Source organism: Hyaena hyaena, unplaced genomic scaffold (assembly GCF_003009895.1).
Source record: "Hyaena hyaena isolate Hyena2069 unplaced genomic scaffold, ASM300989v1 scaffold_21, whole genome shotgun sequence".
NCBI classification, from domain to species: domain Eukaryota; kingdom Metazoa; phylum Chordata; class Mammalia; order Carnivora; family Hyaenidae; genus Hyaena; species Hyaena hyaena.
This window is the reverse complement of record NW_024080653.1, coordinates 5,241,619-5,265,662: the sequence shown is the minus strand read 5'-3', so window position 1 is coordinate 5,265,662 and position 24,044 is coordinate 5,241,619. Positions and strand designations below refer to the sequence as shown.

General features: G+C 67.8%; 1 protein-coding gene across 1 annotated transcript in view; it reads right to left on the bottom strand.

Moving 5' to 3' along the window:
- Positions 1 to 483: 483 nt before the first annotated feature.
- Positions 484 to 24,044, bottom strand: part of BAHCC1 (BAH domain and coiled-coil containing 1) — a 54,798-nt gene continuing 31,237 nt past the window's right edge. Inside the window, exons 3-27 of the mRNA XM_039226462.1 lie at positions 22,729 to 22,851; positions 17,950 to 19,707; positions 17,545 to 17,653; positions 17,053 to 17,258; positions 16,741 to 16,899; positions 16,321 to 16,496; positions 15,895 to 16,225; positions 14,069 to 14,876; positions 10,851 to 11,082; positions 10,591 to 10,727; positions 10,086 to 10,214; positions 8,073 to 8,190; positions 7,327 to 7,618; positions 6,460 to 6,642; positions 6,066 to 6,367; positions 5,665 to 5,772; positions 5,394 to 5,571; positions 5,160 to 5,274; positions 4,977 to 5,052; positions 4,775 to 4,883; positions 4,320 to 4,439; positions 4,026 to 4,202; positions 2,724 to 3,904; positions 1,453 to 1,689; positions 484 to 1,086 (exon numbers count right to left, since the gene is read on the bottom strand). Coding sequence (XP_039082393.1) covers positions 874 to 1,086; positions 1,453 to 1,689; positions 2,724 to 3,904; positions 4,026 to 4,202; positions 4,320 to 4,439; positions 4,775 to 4,883; positions 4,977 to 5,052; positions 5,160 to 5,274; positions 5,394 to 5,571; positions 5,665 to 5,772; positions 6,066 to 6,367; positions 6,460 to 6,642; positions 7,327 to 7,618; positions 8,073 to 8,190; positions 10,086 to 10,214; positions 10,591 to 10,727; positions 10,851 to 11,082; positions 14,069 to 14,876; positions 15,895 to 16,225; positions 16,321 to 16,496; positions 16,741 to 16,899; positions 17,053 to 17,258; positions 17,545 to 17,653; positions 17,950 to 19,707; positions 22,729 to 22,851 — 7,577 coding nt within the window. The 3' untranslated portion in view covers positions 484 to 873. The remainder of the gene's footprint in view (positions 1,087 to 1,452; positions 1,690 to 2,723; positions 3,905 to 4,025; positions 4,203 to 4,319; positions 4,440 to 4,774; positions 4,884 to 4,976; positions 5,053 to 5,159; positions 5,275 to 5,393; positions 5,572 to 5,664; positions 5,773 to 6,065; positions 6,368 to 6,459; positions 6,643 to 7,326; positions 7,619 to 8,072; positions 8,191 to 10,085; positions 10,215 to 10,590; positions 10,728 to 10,850; positions 11,083 to 14,068; positions 14,877 to 15,894; positions 16,226 to 16,320; positions 16,497 to 16,740; positions 16,900 to 17,052; positions 17,259 to 17,544; positions 17,654 to 17,949; positions 19,708 to 22,728; positions 22,852 to 24,044) is intronic.

Sequence of the window (24,044 nt, the reverse complement as noted above, 5' to 3'; positions counted from 1 at the left end):
AATCAGAGATAACGTGGAATAATCAGGAAATAAAATGAAAACATCACCTTTTAGTATCGATACTTAAAAATATTTGTTCATTTTTGTTTCGTTTTAAACAGAGGTAAGATACATTTATGGCTGCTGTCACAATCCCGGGCTGGGGGGACCAGCGCTTCCCGATTTTTATCTCAACTTCTGGATTCCCTTCTCTCTGCAGGGACCCTTACCATTGACCTTCTCTGCTCCCCCACCCCCTCAATACAGGCTTCCTCGGAGGTGGATTAAAAGGAAACAAGGTGGAGTGTGACTTCCATCTCACACAGCCCCCAAGATGAGTGGTGTAACCGAGGGCCCCTCCTGTGGCCGCCCCCACCCTCAGCTGCCTCTGTCGCCACAGAGGCCCCTGTGGGAACTCAGCTAAGCCGAGCAAAACAGTGCATTTTCAACAAAAAACCCCCAGAACAAAACCTAGACACACACATACACACACACACACACACACACACACATGCACATACACCCTTGTCACGCGTGTGGGGAAAAAAATCCTTTTCCACTATTTTTTTCCATAAAACTTCCCGCAGAAATACAATATTTACACAGAGAAATAAATAGACAACACACCTGATTTCTGCTTTCCCTGGCGGGAGACAGTTGGAGGTACTAGGGAAAATATGGCTTGGATTCTAATCTCGGGAACGGCCGATGGGGGTGGGGCGCCGGCTGGGCCGGCCCAGGCTGGACGACTCTCCGAAGGGGCCAGGCCGATGCGCCCGCCACCTGGGGAGGTGACGCGAAGCCGGTGCCCGCCGCGGGGTCGGGGGGGGTTGCATATTTGCTCCTGGTTGCGGTGGGTGGGGGGGGTCCCCGGCTCTGCCCGCCCGGCCGGGCTCAGCACAGGATGGGCGCCCCGTCGGCTGCCACCAGCCGCCCCGTGGTGGGGTCATAGGTGCCCGCCAGGTAGTAGAGGTCCCGCCGGTCCTGGTCCTGGCACTTCCGGCTCCGCGTCATCTGCTCGTACTGCTCCCGCCCCACCACCTGGCACTTGTGGGAGATGGTCTGCACGTCGTTCTCGTCTTCGTGGCAGGACTGGTACAGCGCGTTCTGTGCAGGGGCGGGCGGGGGGGGCGGGAGGGCTGGGACCGAGGCCTCGCCCCCCGGGGAGGGTCACGTGGTAAGCCACCCACCAACCTGGGCTCCCCCCAGGGAAGAGCAGAGGGTGGTGGTGGAGGCGCGCTCCCCCTGGGAGTCGGGGGCCGCGTGCCCCCCGCGGTGAAACCTTCACCCCTTTCACTGGGAGCCGGGAGGCCGGGGAGGGACCCTGGGCTGCTTCCCGCGAGGCCGGTGGCGGCCCTGGGCTGGGGGGCCCCGCGGTGGGAGGCCGGGGAGGGGTGTTCACGAGTGGGGCACTCCTGTTCTGGCTGCCACCTCACCACACCCTTCACTCCCCCAGGCCCCCCCAGCCCTCACCTTCCCGTCACTCTGCCGCTTCCCCAGCTTGGTCTCCTCCGGGTGGTAGAACCACTTGACCTTCACCACCATGTTGCTGCCCCAGGACTCCCACATGCTCTCAATGCGGCCGATGTAGGGCAGGTTGGGGCGCCCAGCCGACAGGAAGACGGCGCAGTCCCCGATGCGCAGCGTCTCCTTGCCCCGAACGATGGCCTTGTAGAACAGCTTCCTGGCTTTCCCCTTCATGCCCCGCCTCTGCAGGGAGACAAGCAGAGGCCGAGGGCAATGAGGGGGCCCAGGCGGCGGCCGGGACAGGGGCACGTGCACACGCGCAGGGAGGGACCGTGGAGGAGGACAGACGGCAGGTTGTGTGTGCAGGCGTGTGTGCCCGGGTGCCCCAGGTCCACGCGGGGCACCGCGGCGCTGGAGGAGGGCCGGCACAGCCACAGGTCCAGGGTGAGGGGCCACGCCCAGCCCGGCCTGCACACCGCTCAGGGTGCCGGGATCCGAGGTGACTGTAAAGGAACAGTGGACCTGAGGGGGGAGGTAGAGAGCACGGGGTGCCCACCGGCACTCGCGTCTGCAGGCACAGAACGCCCCAGACGACCTACGTCCACGGTAGAGTGTCGGCCGAGGAAACGTTTCTGTCCCCGCAGCGCAGTGCTCGGCGGCGCAAAGCTGGCCGTGCTGTTCGCGGACGTGGAAGACGACGGGGAAACACGGGCGGCCAAGTGGAGCTGCCGCACGAGAACCAAAACAGGCGGAGGCGCCCGGGGGCTCGGTCGCTTAAGTGGCTGACTTAGACCCACGTCATGATCTCGCGGTTCGGGGGTTCGAGCCCCGCGTCGGGCTCTGTGCTGACAGCTCGGAGCCTGTAGCTGCTTCAGATTCTGTGTCTCCTTCTCTCTCTGCCCCTCCCCCGCTCATATTCTCTCTCTCTCTTTCTCTCTCTCTCAAAGATAAAATAAACATTGAAAAAAATTTTTAAAAAATATTAAAACACACACACACACACACACACACACACACACACACACACACAGGCTGTCTGCCCAGCGCAAACTCCCTGCACAGGACACGACCTTACAGGCAGAGGCAAGGACTCGGAGGGGACCCAGTGGCTGTGGTCATCTGCCTTGTTGCATCGGGTGGCAAGGTTTTCTCTTCCCTCCCCCCCTTTGTTTTGTTTAGTTGAAGTTAAATAGAAAAAAAGAAAGAAGAGAGAGAGGGAGCAGGCCGGCCTCCTTGGCCCCAGGGGCTCCTCGCCGCCCCCCGCCGGGCCCGCCTACCTGTGTGGGGTTCCCTGACCACTTCCAGAGCTGCCGGGCGGGCAGGAAGGCTGAGATCTTTGGCCGGTTTTCCACGGACGGCAGCCGCTGCCTCCGGGAAAGCTCTTTGGCTTTGGAGAAGCTCAGGGCCTCCTTGCGCTTGAGCTTGGACTTGCTGCTGCCGGGGCCCGCGCCCCCGCCCCCGCCGGCCACCACGGCCCTGGACAGGAAGCAGCGCTGCGCGTGCGCGTGGGGCCCGCCCCCCTTGGAGCGCAGGGCCTCGGGCTGGGCCAGGAGGGCGGGCACGGGGTGGGTGAGGCAGGTCTGCAGAAGCAGGGCCGGGTCCTCGTCGTCCGAGCTGTAGGACGAGCCCTCGTCGTCCGAGGAGCAGAGGCTGGAGGTGGACAGGGAGCCCGAGGACGAGGAGGTGGTGGAGCCTGAGGAGGAGGAGGACACGGACAGGCGGGCGAGGAAGCGGGAGGGCACGCCGGGGGCCAGCCCGGGCCCGGCCTCCTCGTCGTCCGAGTAGGAGCTGTGGCAGTCGCTGTCGCAAGGCAGCGGGAACTCGGCCTGGCCCGTGAACTTGCGCAGCGCCAGCCCCATGGGCAGCGGGGGCACGGGCGCCCGCGCCTTCCTGTCCTTGCCCACGAGGGCCGGGTGCGCGTAGCTGGGGCTGGGCAGGGGCCGCGCCAGCTTGGGCCCGAGGTCCTTGTCACCCATGAGCAGCGCCTTGCAGTTCTTGTTCTTGGGGGAGGTCACGCCCTCGTGGTCCAGCTTGACCAGGAACTCGCTGCCCGCCCGCCGCCGCGCCCCCTTCTCGGCCTCTGCGCGCTCAGCCTTCTTGGGCCGGAGCAGCTTGTGGGCGCCCCCGGGCAGCCCGGGCCCGGCCCCGCCGACGAAGGGCGCGTACGAGCTGGCCAGGCTGCTGAAGGAGTCGGCCCGGAAGCCGTTGCCGAACACGGGCGCGGCCACGCTGTGCACCGGGAAGAGCGCCTCACGGGCCCGCAGCTTCTTGGCGCTGCCGTTGAGCTGGAAGAGGTTCTGCAGCGCGCCAGGCCCCTTGCCGCCCGCCGCCGCCGCCGCCTTCCGCTTCGTCTGCGCCACCGCCGACCAGCTCAGCAGCGGGCTGCCCCTGCGGCCCAAGAAGTGGTCCGCGGCCCCGGCGGGGGGCTTGGCGCCTGAGGTCAGGAGCTCCGCTTTGCCTGGGCGGGGGGAAGGCCAGGTAGCGTCAGGGACACCCCCTGCCCCACCCTCCCCCGCCCAGTGCGCCGGGTCCCCGTCCCCGAGGGAGCCCCCCTCCAGGGTTGCCAGCGGTCCGTGTACCAGCTTTGTCTTTGCTGATGGATTTCTTCCCAGGGGTCTTGGAGGCTTCAGGGCCGTCGTGCGCCTTAGGGGACAGGCTGGGGGCGGTGGCCTCGCTGGGGGGAGGGGCCTCGAAGGAGGCTTTCTTGGTCCTCCGGCAGCTGCTGGACACCAGCAGGGCGGGCGAGGGCTCGGTGCCTGCAGGGCGGACGCGTGGCCTCAGCGCTGTGCCCCGGGAGGCCTGGCCGGCCCCCTGCCCTGGGGGCTGCCTCCACGGGGAGGGAGGGGCCCCACCCCGGTGGCCCCGGCGCTCACACTGGATTTTGAAGTCCGGAGGCAGCAGCCTGATGTTGGAGACAGCGATGTGGCCGGTGTCCCCGTCATCAAACTCCACAACCACGGAGTCCAGGTCCCCCTCCTCGTCACTGCAGGCACCTGGGGACGAGGCCCCGTCATGGCCCACACGGCTCTGCCTGGCGGCCAGGTGGCCTGCACAGGACAGGATGGGCTCCTGGTGCCTGACAAATGGCACAGGGACAATTCTGCCCCAGCAGCCAGGAAACAGACGGCCCCCCGGCCGCCTCCTGCAGCTCGGCCTGGGCGGCAGGCGCACCGCGTCCATCGCCCCCACCTGGGATGCGCCTGCAGCGACTCTGGGCCTCCCCCAGCCTCCTGCCGGCTCGCCCGCTGGTCAGACCCCGGGGGCTGCACGTCCCCTGGCTGGGGCGTGGGGTGCTGGTGGCCGCGTGGAGAACTTCCGGGCGGCTTACCTCGGACCACGTTGCCCGGGTACAGGCAGCGGGACTTCTGGCTCCAGTAGGCGCAGACCCTGGTGCCGGGCGGGAGGTAGCGGCTGGACTGCGGCCGAACATCCAGCACCTGCGGGATCGGGGGGTGGGGTGTGAGTGCGTGGGTGGGGCTGTGGGGGCCCCCTCCCCGGGGCGGCGGGGCGGATGGGGGCCGTCCCCTCACCGCCTCCTGCAGCAGCTGCTCCAGCGAGTAGATCCTCTGCCGGTTGCCTCTCTCGCCCTCGATGACGATGCTGTAGCTGAGGGGCACGGGGGGGCGGGGAGCGTGAGAGGGGCCTGCGGGTCCGCGGCCGCCCCCCATCCCGGCTCAGATCTGCCGCCCTCCCTGCCCGCGTCGGGGCCTCACATGTCGGGGGGCTGCAGGGTCCTGACGCTGCCCGCGTACAGCAGACTGTCCTCCTTGGGGACGAGCACGGGCAGCCCATCCTGCAGGTGCTCCTTGTGGATGGTGCAGGAGCGAGCTGAGGGGACAGGGTGTCAGCCCCGGCGCCGCCCCTGCCCGCCACCGCCTCCTTGTGGTTGGCCAGCGGAGGGGACAGGGCGTCAGCCCCGGCCCCGCCCCTGCCCGCTGGCCACTCACCCAGGGCGGCGCTCTGCTCGGCGCTCAGAGGACCGCTGGCTCCTGCCGGCTCTTCCTCTGCTTCTTCCTCTTCCTCCTCCTCTTCCTCCTCCTCCTCAAAGCTGCCGTTGTCGTCAAATGCAAAGTCGTCCTCCACAGCAAAGCTCTCCAGCAGCCGACTCACTGCCCGGCCCTTGCCCTGGGGGGCCGGAGGGGTCAACTCCCTCTGGAGGTGGGGGCGGGGGAGGTCTGCACCCTGACGGGGCGCCCGCCCGGGGGGTGGGGACACTACCTGCTTGCCGACAGCCTTGCTTTTCACCTTGCCCACCTTCCTGCCCTTCCCCAGGATGGCCTTGGCGTTGCGCGGCGACAGGGCGATGGACAGGGCCCCGTTCTTCCGCTGTTACGGGTGGGAGGGGAGGAACGAGGTGAGGGGGGGCCCCAGCCACCCTGCTCACAGCCAGTGCAGGCTGTGGTGCAGGCTGACCCTGAACATGACCCTGAGTGTGAGTTCGGGGGCATGGTGCCGGCTCACCCCAGGGCGGGCCACATTGAGCAGGGAAGGAGGCTGGGGTGGGGACTCCTTTTGCATCTGGCGCCCGCCCCGCAGAGCCCCTGACCACCTGGGTGCCCAGTAGCAGGGGTGCCCGGTAGCCAGGGTGCCCAAAGGCAGGGGTGCGCGCAGACTCTCACCCGCAGTCCCGGCTGGAGGATTGTGCTCTTGCGTGTGGCTCTTTTGAGGCGCTCGCTGGCCAGCTTGCTGCCGTCTTCACGGCAGGTGAAGGCACGGGCGGAGCTGAAGAGGGCGTCCCTGCTGGGGGTAGTCCCAGGCTCTGCCCGCAGGCCACCTTTGGCCTTGCCCTTGGCTTTCTTTTTGCCTGGTGCGCCTGGGGGCCTGCGCCCTGGGGCCCGCTCCAGCTTGGTGCCCACCTTGGCCTTCACTGTGCGCCTCTTGACCTTGACCTCGCTCTCTGGGCTGGACAGGCGGCAGGCCCCTGTGAGGGGAGAGGGCGGCTGTCACAAGGGTCCCAGAGGCTGGGACCCCGGCTGTCAGGCTGCCCCCAGCCCGCCTTGGCCACCTCGTTACCTAGTAAGCCCTGCCTCTCTTTCTTCTTCTTGGCCTTCTGGTTGGCCTCCATCTTGACCACGGAAGAGGGTGAGGGCCCCAGCACGGCCACACTGGCCCCCCCATGCAGCCCCAGCCCGGGCTCCTTAGGGGGCGCCTCTGTCCCCAAGAAATCTATGCCGTTCTCACTGTCATAGCCAGCGCCTGGGGAAGGCAGAGGGTCCAGATGACTTGGTGTCGAAGCCACACCATTTTGGGGTGCAGGTGGACAGGCTGGGGGGCAGGGAGGGGGGCGCTCCCCTGACGCCTGGCAGGCCCCTGGGCCAGTGTCCAGGTGAGGGTGTTTGGAGGAGCATGGGTTAGGGCAGGAGCCCCTCTCTGACCCTCCTTCTCCCGTCTCCACTTTCCTTTCCTATGCCCTGGGCAGTGGGGCGCCAGCCTTGCGGGCCTGGGGACCCCCCTCCCCGAGGCGGCCTCGGCCCCTGACTGCCCTCCTGCTTCCTGCCTCCTCTTCCCCTCCCTTTGTTCTCTCTCAGGCTCCAGCTTGGTGCGGGTGGGGCCAGGCCTGGTGCGGACGGAGGAAGCGTCTAGTTTTCCAGGCTCCCGTCTCTGGCCATGTGTGCTTGCTGGAGGCCAGATAACCCCTCCAGGTCAGCCTGCAGGAAAGCGCCCGCAGCCGGCACAGGGGCTATTTTTAGTCCCCTTTCCGGGATGTGTCCAACGGCCTCTTTCTTCCCCGGGGCCCCACAGAGAGCTGCAGGGCTCGGCCGCGGGCAGGGTCTCCCTCCCCGGCTGCCCCAGCGGGGAGCTCTCCCCGGGTCCCCCATGCTCCACGAGCCGTGACCTGGCCCGGCGGTCCTGGCCGCGGCGCTCAGACGGACGACTTGCCTGCCTCGTGTGCCGCAGCCACTGCCGACGGGGCCGGGAACTTGGGCGTCTCCCTGCCGCCAGCACTGCCGTCCGGCTGCGCGTGCCGGGCGGCCCCAGGCACCTTGGTGCTCTTGGCTCTCGACAGCTTCTTCCGGATGCGTCCCCCTGGGGCGGCCTCCTTCCGCCTGAAGGGGCTGAGGCCAGCAGGCAGCCCCTTGCTCTTGACCTTCGGCTTCAGCTGGGCCACCTTGTGGGCCACGGCGGACGCCAGCTCACCCTGACCGCTGCTTCTCTTGCACCGGACCTTTTCCTGTGAACCGGGAGGCGGTGGCTGCGCTCAGCCTTGTGGCCCTCAGCCTGCCCTCTGCCAGCGTCGGCTCAGAGGTGGCACTTCCTCCGCGCTTGTCCTCTGAAGGCGCCAAGGGAGCACAGAGCTCGGCCACTAGAGCCCACCTCTGTGCCTGTCCTGCACTCCAGGTCCCTGCACCTCCGAGACCGGGACGGACGGAGGGCCCAGCTGTCTGTTCTGGGAGGGACGGGCAAGGTGACGCCATGCTCGGGTGGGGACAGCTGCCTCCAGGCCACCCATCGCACGCGAGGTGCCCCCGACAGGGGACACGGTGGGCTCAGCACTGAGGAGTCTGTCACCTGTAACACCGTGCACTTTTTCTTTCTGCTGGAGTGACCAGAGGTGGGGGATGGGGACATGGATCATCGCCAGCCCCCAGTCACGCCTGCCGTGAGGCCCCGAGCCCAGTACTCACCGCAGAGGCCGGCTGCAGGCCCACATAGACACCGGTCTCCAGGCGGCTTTGCTTCTTCGCAGGCTCGTCGCCGCCCCGCAGCTCAGCACACAGCAGACTCAAGCTGGACCGCACCGTCCTGGGGGCGTGGGGGCATGGGTGGGCACGGGCCATGCGCAGAGGTGCCTCGGCCCCCCGGCCCCGCCCTTTCACAGACAAGGCTGTGCTCCTGGCCAGGCTCAGCGCATGTGCAGCGCTGCCAGGTGGCCTGGGGCCGACCTAGTGCTGAGCCCCGGCACCTACTTCCCACCAGCCCTCTCGCTGGCCGGGGAGGGGCCGCCCAAAGCTCAGGAGCCAGGGCTCTGTGGCTGAGCTGGGGCCTCAGTCTTCACACCTGGGAAATGGGGACGGGAACTATTCTGGCTCCCTGCAAGGGTGGGGGAGGCCCGTGCAGATCCCAGGCCTGGCCCTCGGTGAGTGCCAAGGCCAGCTGCCTCCAGTTTGGAACAAGGAGGGTGTTAGAGAGGCTCCTGAGGATGGGGTCCCCCTCCCTCCCTCTCTGCCGCTCCCAGGAAGAGGACGGGGTACAGTGGCCAGAGAGACTCCTGTCTGGGGTCTGCCTCCCAGCCTCAGGTACCCCGACTGCTGGGCTCTGACCCCTGTCCTTAATTCCAGGTCTTGAGGGAGGGCAGCCTGAACCCCGCTGCCCACATCCCAGGTGGGGCCTGGGAGTCTGCTGACAGCAAGCCTCAGTTTCCCCAGGTCCCACAGGAATGGGGCTGGGCCTGTCACCTGCCCCCTCCCCCTCACGTGGTGTTAATGAAAATGAGTCACAGATGGAGACTGAGGACCCTGGCTTTGTGGGGCCAGACATCACCTTTCACCTTCCTGCCCGGAGAGGAGGCCAGACAGGAAGCCAGCTGTGCAGTGAGGCTTCCTCCCCGACGCCCACCCCAACCTTCCACTTCCTGCCTGGTCCCACAGGGCATGGCCCTGGAGCAGGGGAGAGCCCACCGGATTCAGGATCCTTGAGGAGGGCCCTGGACTCAGTGTCCTTCCTTGTCCGGAGGCTGCTACTCTCCAGCCAGGGCCTGGTTTCTTGGGTTGGAGGAGAAAGTGGCTGCAGCGCAAATGCCAGGATGGGGCGGGGGGCGGGGCGGCCTTGCCGGGACTCCCTGATGCGGCCACTGGCCAGACCAGACCCTGGCCTCTGTGGGCCCTGCCTTGGCCAGGGGCCCCGACAGAACTGGCTGCTTCTCAAAGGGGGAGCCTGGGAGTCCCCTGGCTGGGGACACCCGGGTGGCGGGGGAGGGACAGCTCGGGGAGGCCCCCCAGCCATATGGCCTATCCCTGCCACCGCCCAGAGGCGACGCGAATCCCCCTCCCTGTAACCTTCTCTGCATTTGCTAATGTTTTGTGACATAAAGCCCTGAGATTAATTTTTTGCCTCCGTCTTAATTGAAGGAACCATTTAGTGCCGATTTAACTATTATTACCAAATCATCAGGATTGATGCAGCGCGCACACACGCTCGCCAATCGCGTTTGGAGCAGCTCGCTGGATTTATGCAAATAGGTCTGCCGGGAGAGGCAATTTGTAGCCGAGAAGGACAATTATGCCCGGCCCGGGAGCGTGCCAACGAGTGCGCCGGGCGGGTAATGGATAATAACACCGCGCCGGCAGCGTGCGCAGCACCGCGGCGTGACCGACTGTTACACGGTGCAGAGAGAGAGGCTTTTCCGCAACGCCGCCTGGCACCCGCGGGGGCCCGGTGCGGGCAGGGGCGGTGCCACAGCCAGGTGTGTGGACCCGGTGCGGCCACGCTCCAGGCCCAGCGTGGGGCAGAGGGAAGGGGGTCTGCAGCGGGCTTCGTCCGTGGCTAGGGTTCTGGGAGGGCCGTGTGTGTCCTCAGGGGAGCTTGGAGGGGGGCTGGGAGGGGGGTTGGCAGAGAGGGGCCTCGAGGGCACCCTGGGCCCACCCCGGCCCCACCACACACAACCCCAGGCCAGGGCACCCCACACACCCAGGACTTACTTGACTTTCTTGCCATCGCCCCTGGGGAGCTGGCCCCCGGGGCGCAGGGCGGGCAGCAAGCTGGGGTACTTGCGCTTCCTCGGCCGGCCGGGCCCCCGCCTTGCGGGGCTGCGTGAGCTCTCCTCTCTCCTGCAGGGGTGGGGGTGCTCAGAGGCTTGTGCCCACCCGGGGCCCCGCTGGGGGTCCAGCTGAGGGCACTGGCCCTGGAGGGCGGCAGGGGCGGGACAGGCCCTCCCGAGACTTGGGGAGCTGGGCCCTCAAATGGAGGACTGGTTTCTGCTTGGCCCACCCCACCCGCGGCCTCTGGGGGCCATCCTGGACCCCAGCCTCCAGCCCAGCTCAGTTTGGCATGCGTGGGGTTGCTCCCTGACCCCGAGGCAGTGGTCCAGGGCCGCGCTGTACCAGCCCGAGCCACGCCATGTGCCCCAGCACCTGCACCGCGGCCCCACCCCACCCCGGCCCCTGCTGCGGCACGGCCCACCAGCTGCAGGCCCTGGGGCCGTACTCGTGCTCATGCCTGCGCTGCAGGCGCGCCAGCTCCCGCTGCTTCTCCTTGTAGCGCCGCTGCAGCTCCGCCAGCTGCACGCGCATCTCCACCTCCTGCGTGTCCAGCCGGTCGATGGCGGCCTTCAGCGGGCACACCTGGTGGGCAGGGACACAGCGGCCTGTGAGGCGGTTAGGGCCCTACGATGGGGGCAGCCGGCGTGGGTGCTCAGGGGTGCCCTTGGGTTGTGCCACTGGGGGCGACCGGGGCCCCCCACTCACAGGCTTGGTCTTGGGGGTCCAGGTGTCCTTCCGTTGCAGGATCCGCATGCGGGGGGTGAGTGCGGGAGGCCCGCAGGGGCTGGCGGCTGGGGGCTGGGCCGCGGCGGAGGCGCCGTCCAGGCTCGCGGCCTCCACCAGGGAGCAGGCGGAGGCCAGCGTGGCCAGGCGCTGCAGGTCGAAGGCCAGCACGTCCTCTTCCTCTGCGGGGGACACGAGAGGGAGTGTGCGTGCGGGGGGCGGGCGGACGCTGCCCCTCAAAGAGGCTCTTGTCAGCCTGCATCTCAGAACGGCCCCCACCCTGCAGGGTGCCCGGCTCCTGGGACACAGGGACCAAGGACCAGGGTGAGGCGGCCGGGAACAGCGAGGTTTGCTCAGGGGCAGGCACAGAGCACCCTGCTCAGCTCCGGGCTGGGGAGAAGTCCCCTTTGGCTGCTGCGGGCCAGGCCATACAGGATGGTTCCCCAAACCGTCTATACAGGCGCGTGGCTTATCAGGCTTCGAAAACAAAGTGCCTGTGCGTTTCTCGCCCCTCCCATATGCATGAAAAGAGGGGTGAGAGGAACGGCCCAGTGCAGGGTCAGAGCTGAGCCAGTGGAGGGCAGTGTCCATCCAGGGGTGAGGCCTGGAGTGGAGAGACGCAGGACAGGGCAGGCTGATCCCTGAGGAGCCCCAGCCAGGTAAGGGGAGCTGGCCAGGAGCCCCGCGGGGTCCGACGGGATGCTGGGGCTGAGGCCGTCAGTGGGCAGTTGTGATTTTCAGAACATATGGCTCTGCCCTCCGAGGTGGCCGGGGAGCATTGCCCAGTGGCAGTGAGCACATCTAACACCCTGAACTTGGCTTCTAATTCCACCTCCCAGGAAAGGAACCAGGCTCCTCGTTGAAATGGCTGTTCGCAGGGGCAGGGGCGGTGTGTGGTGAGCCAGGGACACAGGAGGTGCTCAGAAAATGACAGGGACACGTCTGTGTGCACATGGGCCAGCCGCAGGGGCCGAATCTGACACAACTCGTCATCCAGTTAACTAGCGAGAGCGGCAGGTTGCAACCGGCCAGAGTACGAAGCCACGGGTCCCAGCGACAAACGACGGATGCGCAGACACAGTGCGCGAAGAGGCAGGGCGAACTGGTTCCCAGCAGCGACACACTCGTTCACAGCAAAGGGGGTAAAGGTCACGCGGCCACCAGGGTGAGCCGGCCTCGGCGACGGGGCAGGTGCCGGGAGCCGCAACCTCTGGTGGCCAGTTCTGAGCTGAGGCCACGGAAGGCTGTGTCGGGTGGCCTGGGAGCGGGAGGGAGGGGGAGGCTAAGGGGGTCTCTCTTCCCAGGCCGTGGGCTGCTCTTCCCCCCAGCAGCCAGGGCAGGGCGGTGTGGAAGCCCTGCTTCAGCTACGAGTGCCACGTGCTGTCCTATCGGTTGTGGTCACCGTGGTCGCTAAGCGGCCCCTGTGGCCCCCTGCTGCCCGGCTGGCCCCGGTCCCCCCGCTGAGCCGGCGCAATCCCTGTGGGTGAGCCTGGGGAGGGGTCGTAGGGTGTGGGGAGATGAGGGGGGGAGGGCTCTTCTGGCTTCAAACACCCTGCAAGGCTTTGCAGCCTTGGGGGCTGTGGGGCTGTGGAGAGAGAGGCAGCCCCTCCCAGATGCCTGCCATGCAGGAGGGGAGGGAGGGCCTGGGGGCTCCGGGAAGACAGGATGGGGCCTGGGGGCTCTGGGAGTGGGGGGATGGGGCCTGGGGGCTCCGGGAAGACAGGATTCAAAGGGAATTGTCCCCGCTGGGCTAGGGGAGCCGCGGGAGCTGGTAGCGGTGGGACTGCCCAGGCAGACCCTTTGCCTNGGGGGGGATGGGGCCTCCGGGAAGACAGGATGGGGCCTGGGGGCTCTGGGGGGGGTCTGGGAGGGGAGGGGTATGGGGGGGCTCTGGGAGGGGAGGGTGGAGTCTGGGGGCTCCGGGCGGGAGGGGGGAGGCCTGGGGACCCGGGGTGGGGAGGGTGGAGCGGAGACCCGGCCATGCAGCTCCCTCAGTCCACACACCCAGTGACTGAGGCCCCGGCCTGGGCCGCAGCTGCACCGCCCACACGGGACTCACGTGGCCTCCACGTGAGCGTTCCTTCAATGAATGGGCCACGCTCCAGCCGGCATTCACATGCACAGACTGGGTGGCCACACACCCTGGGCCCGGCATCCGCTCGGCACTCTCGTGCCAGCCACGCTCACGTGGTGGGTCCGGGCAGCACAGGCCCTGCCTGGGGCTTCCCCCCCCCCCCCCCCGCCACCGCCGTCACCCTACAGCCCAGAGCCCTAATTTAGGCCCCCAGGGTCCAGCTGGACGCCCATGAGGGGGTGCTCCCTGGCAGACCGCCCTTGGCACAGCGGTGGGCCCGTCTAGGTGGACAGGAGGAGTGACGTGGAGGCCTCTGGGGAAATCAACTTTACGAGAACATTTGCTTTATCTCCAAATAGCACAAAAGGCGCCCGTGGCCAGCAGCAGAGGGCTTCGTGCATCAGGAAAACAAGCGGGCAACCGAGAGGACTTTGTTGGGCTCTGTCTATAAACACCGGCGCGCGCGATGCCTGCTGGGGGGCTCCCCGTGAAGGTTTCCTTGGGGGCCCCTTCAGGGATGCTGCTCCGGCAGCAAGGGGGGTGTCCCAGCAGAGCGCTGGGGGAGCAGGGCCAGCCTGCGTGGGGTGCCCTTGGGCTCCAGTTGAGGGCTCACCGTGGGGTGGCACCGGGCCCCATGCCCGCGCCCCAGGGCCCCCCTGGGGGCCGGGAGCCCGGAAGCATCTCAACCCGCAGGTCAGCCCAGGGACAGGAAGGACCGGCACCCCAGCCCCCAGCCCTGGTGAAATTTGGGGGGACATGTGGTCAGTCTCGGACCACTTCCCCTGGGCCTGGGAGGCAAGGGCCGATGTGTCCCAGCTGGAGGCCTCGGGCCAGGAGCCCCCCAGCCTGAGACGACAGGAGGCTGGGGCTCGATGCCAGCAAGCTTTCTTCTGCCTTCCTGGCTGCAAGGCCCCAGGCCTCACCCCCCCAAGGGTCTTGGCATCCTTGTATGTGACCAGGGGACAGCATATTGGGACAAGTGTGAGGCCCCCACAGGGGGCCGTGGACACTGCAGCAACGGGTGCTGACCCGGACGCTGTCCCTCTGAAGCCATGGTCAGGGTGCAGCCTCCAGCCTCAGGGGCCTGGTGTGCACAGGGCGGTGCTTACCTCGCAAGGCGGGGCCCCTCCTCTGCTGCTGCATCTCCAGGTCAGCCAGCTCACTGAGCAGGGCGATTCCGTGAGTCCCTGAGCTACAGGGCGAGGGGGCTGTGTGCGGGGGCCCCGGCGCAGCAGCAAGCTGCGGGTCCAGCGGGCTGACAGCTGGCAGGTCCCCCAGGTCGATGGTGGCTGCTACCAGGGCATCCAGGCCCAGGGGTGCCCTGGGCAGGTGGCTGTTCTTGGAAGCTGGTCCCCGGCCCTCCTCCTCCAGCCTGTCCTCCCCACCCTCAGCCCCCTCCTCCGGCTTCGCTTCCCTGGGGGCCTGCCGATTGCCCAGCCCAGCCTCACTGAGGGCACCGGGGCTCCCGGGCACCTGCGGGGCTGCGGCGCTGGCCCCTGATGAGGGCCCCGGCCCCACCTCCGCCCCCCTCTCCGCCGCAGCCCCCTCCTCTGCAGCCCCTCCCTGAGTAGAATGAGCCTGGCCGACGGCCTCAGGGGCCCCTCCCTCGAGGAGGGCCCCACATCGCAGTTCTCGAAGCCCCTCCAGCGGGCTACGGTCTGCTGCCTTCCCCAGGGGTCCCCGCTCGGCAGGGTGGGGGGTGGCAGCAAGGTCCTGGGTGGCCTCCCTGGCCCCCGAGGGCAGCCCCGGCTCCTGTGGGCTCTGAGGGCTTCGGGGGTGCAGCTCCCCGGGTAACAACGTCCTCGCTGGCTCAGGCTGGACCCTGGGGGCTGCAGTTTGCATAGTTTTGGGGTCCGAGAGGTCCGGAGTGTGCACGCTGGGGGACAGGGAGAAGCCCGAGCTGGCCACAGGGCGTGTGAATCCGGGAGGCAGGTCTGCGGAAGAGAGAGCGTCGTCAGGAGAGGGCAGCCGAGGGCACGGGTGGCCCTGTTACAGATGTGGAGAGGGTGGCCTCCGATCCCGGACTCCCAGCTGGGAGGAGGGTCCCCAGCCTGCCCTCTGCCTTGGAAATGGGATGGGAAGACGTCACACTGAGGGGAGCACCTGAGGGCAGGAGAGAGGTCCCTGGAGCCGGGGCCCCCAGGCCCCCAGGCCCCCAGCCCAGGACGCTCTGGTGTGGCTAACCAGAAGGGGGTGGTTTAAAACAAGACACTTGAACCAGGGCTTTCCCAGAACCAGAACGAGCCGGCAGCCTGTCGGAGGCATGCCCCATTAACTGCATTAAAAACAAACAAACAAACAAACAAACAAAACTAAGAAAAACCTAGCAACCGCTCCCTAAAACCCCAAACCCCCCAAAACCAAAAGCACGACCTCTGTTGGCTCAGTCTCCTCACTGTGGGATCGGGGCGGTTTGAGTCTGCCACGCGGGTTTGTGCGTAAACGTGCCACCTTGTTGAGGGGGAGCGGCAGGCGGGTGGGGGGCCGCAGGGGCCCAGACGGCACAGGAGGAGCTCCCTCCCCCGCTTCGCCGAGACCCAGAGCCAGAGCCAGGAGGGGAGCGGGGGGGGGGGGGGNGGGGGGGGGGGGGGGGGGGGGGGGGGGGGGGGGGGGGGGGGGGGGGGGGGGCTGTCCCGCGGCTGTGCCCAGGCCCTGCCACTGTCCCCAGCAGGCCAGGCCCTTCGCTGTCCGTAGCGCCCCCTGCTGGCCAGCTGAGCCCAGCCCTCATCCCGCCCCGCCTGCCAGGAGCTGGGGAGGCGGCGGTGGGGCCCCTCGGTGCTCGCGCCATGGCTCATGGGGACTGTGGACAGGGAAGGACGAGCGATAATGCCCCGGGCCCTCCCCGGCGGCCTTTGCAAGTGCCAGACCAGGCAGCCCCCTCCATTCAGAAGGGGAGAGAAGCCCGAGTGGAAGGGGGCGGGCCAAGGTCAGGCCAGCGCTGCCCACCCTCACCTGGTTCCAGCGTGGTCGGGTCGGCTCTGGACGGCCGGGGCTCCCCGCTCTTGTCCTCGGAGCTGGGCAGCTTGGAGCCGGGTCCAGGGCTGCCCGAGGGGTGGGTGGATAAAGTGCACGAGGCGCCGGGACGCGGTGGCGGTGTGGGGCAGCCGGCGGGGGGCTTCGGGGTAGGCGAGTGGCAGCACGGGGACAGCTTGGCAGGGCCTGTGGTGGCAGGTGAGGGGGTGCCCTTGGCTGTGGGGGTTAAGGCAACTGGCTTGTGGGTGGGCTTCAGGGTCTTCTCCTGGGTGGGCTCCTCCTGCTCCAGGTGGTGGTCCTCGGACTTCCGCTGCAAGGGGGAGGGAGAGGTTCAGCCGGCTGGACACCCCCCCCCCAGCTCAGGGCATCCCGGGGTCCCAGCTGGGTGTGGCCTGGGGCGGGTACCTGGACGGGGGCCGCCCGCTGCTGCTGCTGCTGCTGCTGGAGGGCATAGAGCTCTTGCTGGCGCAGGAGCTGGGGCCGCGAGTACACGGGGAGCTGGCCGGGGTGCTGCACGTGGGAGGCGGGGCCCCGGCCCCCATACATGGGGGGCCACAGTGAGGCCTGGTCCATGACGTCAGCTGTGGGGAGGGCCAGAGGAGCCGTCAGACAGGCGCGGCCAGGGTGGGGTGCAGCGCTGTGTCCCCGGCCTCCTGAGCTGGCCCCGCCCCTGCCCCTCACTTGCCTCGCGCCTGCTTTCTGGGCCTGGGCTACGGCCACGGTCCTGTCTCACCGCCCAAGCGCCATGTGGGCTGCTCCTTTCTTCAGACCCACTTCTGACCCCCCCCCCCCACCATGCAAACAGTCTGCCCGGGAGGCTCTTACCAAGCGCGTGAGGGGCTGTGTGGGGGGTGGGCTCTGAGGGCAGAATGACAAGCTGTGCGGGGCTGTCCTGGGAGAGGGGGAAGACGGAGGGCATGGAGCCGGGCACGGAGGCGGCGAAGCCGGGGGGCAGGTTCTGGTGCAGCGCGGGGTGTCCGAGGCCTGGGGGGACAAGGCCGGGTCACCAGGGCGCGTGCGGCACCGGGTCCTGTCGCTCTCGCGCCTTCCACAGCAGGCTGAGCCCCAGCCCAGCCCTGGCCGCCCAGCCCCATCAGGACGCGCGCCCTGCCCCCCCCCCGCCCTGGCAGCACTGACCGTAGGAATGTCCCCCCATCCACAAGGAGGGGCTGCGGGTGCGGGGCAGCCATGGGGGGTGGGCGGGGTGGGGGTGGGAGGCCGGGTCCCCGCCCAGCTGGCTGCTCGGCAGCGAGGAGCCGCTGGTGATCATGAGATGAGGGGCCAGGTCTCCGGGGCAGCCGCCCGGCGCGTGGACCCGGGAGAACTCCAGGCGGTCCTTGTCCCTGTGCATCACGAGGGTGGAGGGGGCTCAGCACAGCCGTCTGGCCACCCGCCCACCGCTCCCACCCATGCTGGAGACGTCAACCTTGGAGGGAGGGGGGCTCAGAGGGTCCCGGGGTCCCCACTCCAGCCTCTACCCTAGCAGTGGGCCCAACAGTGGAGGGAAAAGCCTGCAGAGCTCCCCTTGCCAGGGGCAGACACCCCGGCGAACCTCGGGGCAGGGGGTGGGCAGACCTGCCACAAAGCCTGACGTCCCCCCTCCCCGAAGGCCGAAACCCCTGTGCTCACTGAAGCAGGAGCTCCCGGCCGGCGAGCCCCAGGCGGTCCTCGGACAGGCGTGCCCTTTCCTCCTCAGCCTCCAGGTCCAGCGCGTGGGCGGAGCGGGGCCCACCGCCTGCTGCGTGGGTCAGACGTGGCAGAAGGGACGGGGGTTGGGGTGGCCGGGGAGCCAGATGCTAAAGTGGGGAACCTGCTTCGAGCCGAGGGGGCTGACAGACCAAGGGAGGGTCTCCCGCTGTGTGGGCCTCGGGGGTTCTGCCGAAGGCAGGTGTGGGGAACCTGTGGCTTCGAGGGATGGGGGCGGGCCAGTCAGCCCTGCGAGGGACGGGACAGCAGACGTGGGGAGGGGACGGCGGCCGGGTCCAGGGCCTGCCCCTTGTGAGCTCCCTGCCTCCCCCCTGCGCAGGGGCCTACCTTTGAAGGCAGGGGCTGCCCGGCCCTGCCGCCCGGTGTTGGTGCTGTAGGCTGTCTCGGGCCGGCTCACCGTGTCCTTCTGCCGGGACAAGGCCACTGCGATGCCCACGGGAGGCTGCCTCACTTCCACGTCACTGTGTGGGGTGTCGTGCTCCCGGCTTCGGGCACAGTCGGGCCTCTCTGCCTCGCCCGGGGCCTGGGCTGGGCCTTTGGAGGCCGGGAACTTCACATCCTGCTGGGCACAGCTGGCCTTGAGGCCGCCCAGGCCCACGAAGGGTGCCTTCTGGCCGACGACCAGCGCTTGGTTGCTGTACTTGAGCAGGTTCTTCATGGCCGAGACCTCGTCCGGCGGGGCAGGCAGGTCCGGGGGCAGGCGGGCGGCCTGCTGCAGGCTGCCGCCGAAGGGGTCCGGGTAGGCGCCGCCCTTGTGCTCCTCGCCAATGGCCATGGCGGCGCTCTGGCCCGACTGGATGCTCCATGGGGGCAGGTGGGGCCCGCCGTAGCCCAGAGAGGCCAGCTCCAGGGACTTGCGCTTGGCCTCAGCCCCGCCGCCCCCCGGCTCCACCTCGGGCGTCACCAAGTGCTGCTGGTGCCGGATCCGGGCCACCTTCTGGGCCCCAGGGGGACCGGAGGGGGCCTCCTTGCCGGCGGCCTTATCTAAAGTGCAGCAGGCCTGGGCGACCTTCCCGCCCAGCGGGTCCTGGGGACTCGGCCGGGCACAGTCCTGTGAGTGGGCAGGCAGCTCGAAGTAGCCACTTTTGTCCAGACCACCTTTGGGGAGCCCGGAGAAGGGGGTCTCGGGGCCTGTGCTGTTGAGATACTCCAGGCCCTTTAGCCGGGGGTTGAGAGCCGCCTCGAAGCCCCCAGGCCGCCGCTCGGCCTTGCCCTCGGCCTTCAGGTGGGCGTAGGAGACCCCATAGGGCACGGCGTGTTCAGGGGCCAGGGCGCCGTCGAGGTGCCGGTCTTTGCCCTCACCTGCCACCGCGCAGGCCTCGGCTGCCTGGAAGGGGCGGCTCTTGTCGGCCAGGTGTCCCACGGAAGGCACGAAGGTGGGACCGCTGGCCTTCAGGTCCCGGGAGACTTTGTCCTGCAGCGGGCACAGCCCGTCGGGGCCCGCATGCAGCTGCAAGCAGGGGAAGGAGCCGGCGGCCGTGCTGAGGGGCGGGGGCGGCCCGGCGGGCAGGCCGGACGGCACCGTGTAGGACACGGCGTGGTGCAGCATCTGCCGCCTCTCCAGGCACTCGCTGAAGGCCGGCCCGGGCTCTGCGGGGCCCGCCGCCTCCTTGGCGCAGCGTCCAGAGGCCACGACGCCCACCCCCGGCCGCACCAGCACGCCCCCCGCGCAGCTGGCCAGCGAGGCCTTGCCCATCTCGCCGTTGAGCACCTTGGTGTTGAGCAGGCAGGAGGCGAGGTGCTTGGGGCGGGCCTCGCAGGCGCCCCGGGGCCCCCCGCCATCCTTGCAGTGGCCGCCCGCGGGCACGGGCAGCACCAGCTGGTGCCGCTCCTTGCCGTCCTCCTCGCCCGCGGCCGGCCTGTCCTTGCCCTCCGCGGCCTTGCCGGCCTTCTCTCTGCCCTGCTCTCTGCCCATGAGGAAGCGGTCGAACTCCTTGGCTCCCTTCTGCAGGGGGCCAGCCTCGCCTCGGTCGCGGCTGCAGGAGCTGATGGGGTGGCCGGGGGCGGCCCGGGCCACGCCGGGGAAGTTGTGGTTGGCGGGCAGGAGGGCGGGCTGGGGGGGCAGGTTGCGCAGGTAGAAGTTATCTGCGTGCCGAGAGAACCGCGAGGTCACCGGGAGGGCAGGGGCCGGAGGTCAGACTCCCCAGGACACGGGCTCCGGGAGACCCCCCGCCCCAGCAGCAGGCAGTGACCCGGGGGGCCATCTGAGAAGGTTTCAAGTTGCAAAAGAGACGCCATGTCAAGTCTACCTCTTCAACCCTAAGTGCGCTGTTGGCTGGCACCGCGCAATTCTCGGTGCTGCGCAGACGCCACCACCGTCCGTCTCCAGAACTTTAGTGCCCCAAAGTTCTGGCCCCAGTAAACACCAACTTCCTCTCCCTAGGAAGGCTGGGACTCGAGTTCAGCTCCCCAGGAGATGGGACTCGTGAATGGCCAGGGGCCCCTGCCCTGCCCAGCGCCCACGGGGATTAGTGCAGGGAGGGCAGGGGCGGGTGGAGGGGCTATGGGGCCACAGGCATCTCCCCCGCCCCGCAATGCTGCCAGGGGACCGTGAACCGGTGCGGCCTTACAAACGGCCATCAGAACCTTTAACGCTGGGGAGGGTGCTGATTCACAGAGCGGGTTGGCTAAGTGGACGGTGGCACACACAGCGTGTGTCGGGATGCGGCCACCACACAGCTGGCTGTGCCTGGACACCCGGCCGCCGCAGGCGGGGCCGTGCACCGTGGGCTGCGCAGTGCGCGGCCCTGACTAGGTCCCTGTAGGTGCTCAGACCCCAGGAGGGAGTGAGGCCGAGTCTGAGGATGGGCTGGGGCTGAAGGACCCCGCTCACCCACCTCCTGAACACCCTGGCAGGCCCCCAGCCCCTCTCTGCGTGTTAACTGTGGGCGCCCCAGCCTGCGGACTCCGGGGGTGTTTGAAGGGAGAAGAGGAAATGCTCGCAGCCCGCAGCCCCCGCAGCTCTGGGCCCATCAAGGCCGGTGGTGGGTGGCAGGTGGCGGTGAACCCCTGCTCCCTGTGCTGGGCCACAGCCTGCTGTCCAGCCTGGGCCCATGCTCTCTATGGGGGTCCCCCGGCTGGCCCTGGGGACATCCGCTGCTCCCAAAGCCGGGCTCCTGTCTCTGTGGACCTGGGGTGCCCAGAGGGCCAGACAAGAGGGAACAAAGAAACCTTTGGCACTTGTAAAACTGTCCTCACGCACATTAGTTCCTTGTCAATTTCCTGCTAATTAAAACAAGGGGGAACAGGGCAGCCTGGGTGAAACCTAATTAGTTTGATTTCCAAAACCAAAACGGTCTTGGATGGGGCTCCAGCACACCACTGAAAGCTGAGAGACCACCAGCGCCCCACTGCTGGAAGGGCAGCTCTGGGCTCGGGGTCACCCCTGACCAACGCTGTCAAAATGGCTGCACACGTGAGAGTTTGGGGGACCCTGCCCGGGGCCAGTGGGGGCTGTCCTCTAGGTAGCAGAGCACATGGCCCGACGCAGGGAAACTTGGTTTCTGGGGAGCACCCCGCACCTACCCATCTCCTGGGGCAGGGTGGGGGGTGCTTTCCTGGCCCCGTCACAGGCACAATCTCACCCGCATCAATCTCAGCCAGCCCGTCCTCAGCTGGGTCAAGGCCAAGGCTTTCCGGACCTCAGCTGCCCTGCGTGGCCCACAAGGTGCAGAACACACCACTGTCGGGGGCGGGGGGGGGAAGCTCGTAGGGACTGGAGGCAGGGCTAGGAGGCCATGGACGCTGGCCATAGGCTCTACCCCAAAACCGCCTCACCGGGGGTCACCTCGCTGGGGGCCCCTTCCTTCCCTGAGGCCCCCTTTGGCACACTCTGATTGAACTGCTAGGTCCTGAAACCCAGCCCGGTGTCCTGTCTGTCGCCCAGACCCTGCTGGGTGCTTGGCGGGCCCCAGGCTGAGGGCTCCTGAGGCCCCAGAGCTGCGTCTGTCCTCACCCAGGGCGGCCCCTCTCCCTGGGCCCGCTCAACCTGGCCCCCACCATGTGTGTCGCACCACCTCCTGGGTGCCCCTGGGAAAGCCCCTGTGCGGAGGACGACCTCCCCCTCCCCCCCGAGCTGCCTTCCCACAAGCGCTCCCCCTCCCACAGCCTGGCCGTGAACGGGGGTCACCTAGGACCTCCTGACCCGCATGTCCCCTCCACACCCCCAGTGGGGCCCCACGCCCCGATTCAAGTCTATTATCACTCGTCATCTGAAACATGGCAAGGAACCCAACAGTCTCCCTGCCCATCTCCTGGCACCACCCCAGAGAGACCTTTCTGAAATGCAAATGAGGTGTCAACCCCATTGAGGAAAAACCTGGAGACGGGGCACTCAGGGCTCCGGCCCCTCCCCCAGCGGCCACATCTCCTGTGGGCTCCCTGATGGGATCCACGCCCTGGAGGTCGGGCTTTTGCATGGGAGAGTGTGTGTGCACGTACGAGAGGGCACATGTGCACGCACACACACTCTCCCTGCAGCCCTGCCCTCTCATCAGCCAAGCCCTGACCTTGGGGTCCTCTCTCCAGAGACACCTCCTGGGGGGCCCCTCCTGCCGATGGAGTGAGGGCCCCTCCGCTGCCTGCTGGGACACACTGGCGCCCCAACACAGCATGCAGCCTCTGTCTGACCACAGGCCCTGGTGTGCGGCTCGGTGAGGCAGGAAGTGCAGGCTTCTAGGGGCCTCCCCCACCCCCACCCGCCCAACGGGCATCCTTTCCTCTGAGCTGCCAGGGTGGTGGGGGACAGGACAGGGCAAGGCTGGGTGATGAGGGGTGAGGCGCTGTCCCCTAGGGGCTTCAGTAATTTGGGATGCCTCCACCAGAGCCTGAGACGTCCAGACAGCATGGCTGTGTCTTCAGAGTGCACCCCTGACCCTAGCACATGACCTTGGCCATGGTCCTAAGAGGTTAAATCCTCCAGAAGCCAGAGAAGCAGCCTTACTCTCCTGGGTCTCTACCCCGCCGTGGCCTGAAACCCGGACAGGAGGGTCTGCCCGGGCTGGCCGCCTTCACCTGATGTTCCAGAAGCCCCCTGGCCCCACCTGGCCCCACCCTCCCTGACACCCTGCACCCCAGACCCCAGCGAGGCCCCAAGCCAGCACTTGCCTTTTTGGGTTCCATAGAAACGATGTTGCCCATAGAGAACATTGCTGTTTCCATGGTGATCCAAGTGGCTCATGGGTAGGAAGGTGGATGCCAGACTCCCCGAAAATCTGGGGTACCCTGGAGCTAGAGGAGCAAGGAGACTGGCTGCAGAGGCACCCCAGGCCCTGGCCCGCATGCGCCCCGACCCCAGGGAGGTGAGAAGCGGTGGGTGGCCCGGGAGCGGCGCCCCGCAGAGCCTGGTGTACAGCCCGCCGGTGGGAAATCAACCCATCAATACATCATATTAACTCTGACTCGACTAACACCATCCCTCTGGTGCGGCACAAATTGAATTGCTGATGGGCTGGGAGAGAGGCAGGTGGGGGAGGGTGCCTGCGTCCCTCCCCCAGCGGCGCACAGCGGCGGGAGCTCCAGGCAGGGCAACAAAAGCGCCTCTTGGAGAGGCATCTTGGGAGGGTGGGGACGCAGCGGACGCACACGCTGGACGGAGGACCTCGCTGCAGAGGCTGAGCTCCCAGCCGGGACAGCCAGGGCCGGATACCACCTTGACCCACGCCGTCCGACGGGCGCCTGGGCGCCTGGGCAGCCCGTATGCTGGGCTGCTGGCACCGTGGGCTGTCCAGTGGCCAGGCCTCCACTCTGAGATCCACAAAGGGAGCTGGCCCCCAGGCCCGACACCCTCCCTGGCGCCAGAGTCATGCCAGGCAGGCCCTTCTCTGTCCCTCTGGGGCCTAATCGGTCCTTGGGGCCCAGTCATGCCCGGCACAGGAACATCAGCTGCACCCTGGAGCTGCGCCCCCCCCACCTTGGCCTTGGACCCTGGGGGCTCCTGCCGCCCGGGACGCACACCCTTCCCCCAGACGAGATGATAGACGGATGTAAGCAGAGCCTGGGAGGCCCTGACCAGGCACAGCCGGGGGAGCCGACTCTGCCGGGTGTCCAGAGCCGCCAGCCACCCTGCGTGTGGCACCGCTGGTCCTTCCCCACGTGGCCCCGCAGGGAGGGGTGGGGTGGGGCCCAGCTGGGGAGGCTGAGTTGCCCGCTGGGCTGCGGCAGGCAGGAGACAGTCTTCCTCCAAGACGCCTGCTTCGGGGCGCCTGGGGGCTCCGTCGATGAAGCGTCCGACTCCGGCTCAGGTCATGATCTCACAGTTCCCAAGTTCGAGCCCCGCGTCGGGCTCTGTGCTGACAGCTCAGAGCCTGGAGCCTGTTTCAGATTCTGTGTCTCCCTCTCTCTCTGCCCCTCCCCTGCTCACACTTTGTCTCTCTCAAAAATAACGTTAAGATGGGGCGCCTGGGTGGCTTAGTCGGTTAAGC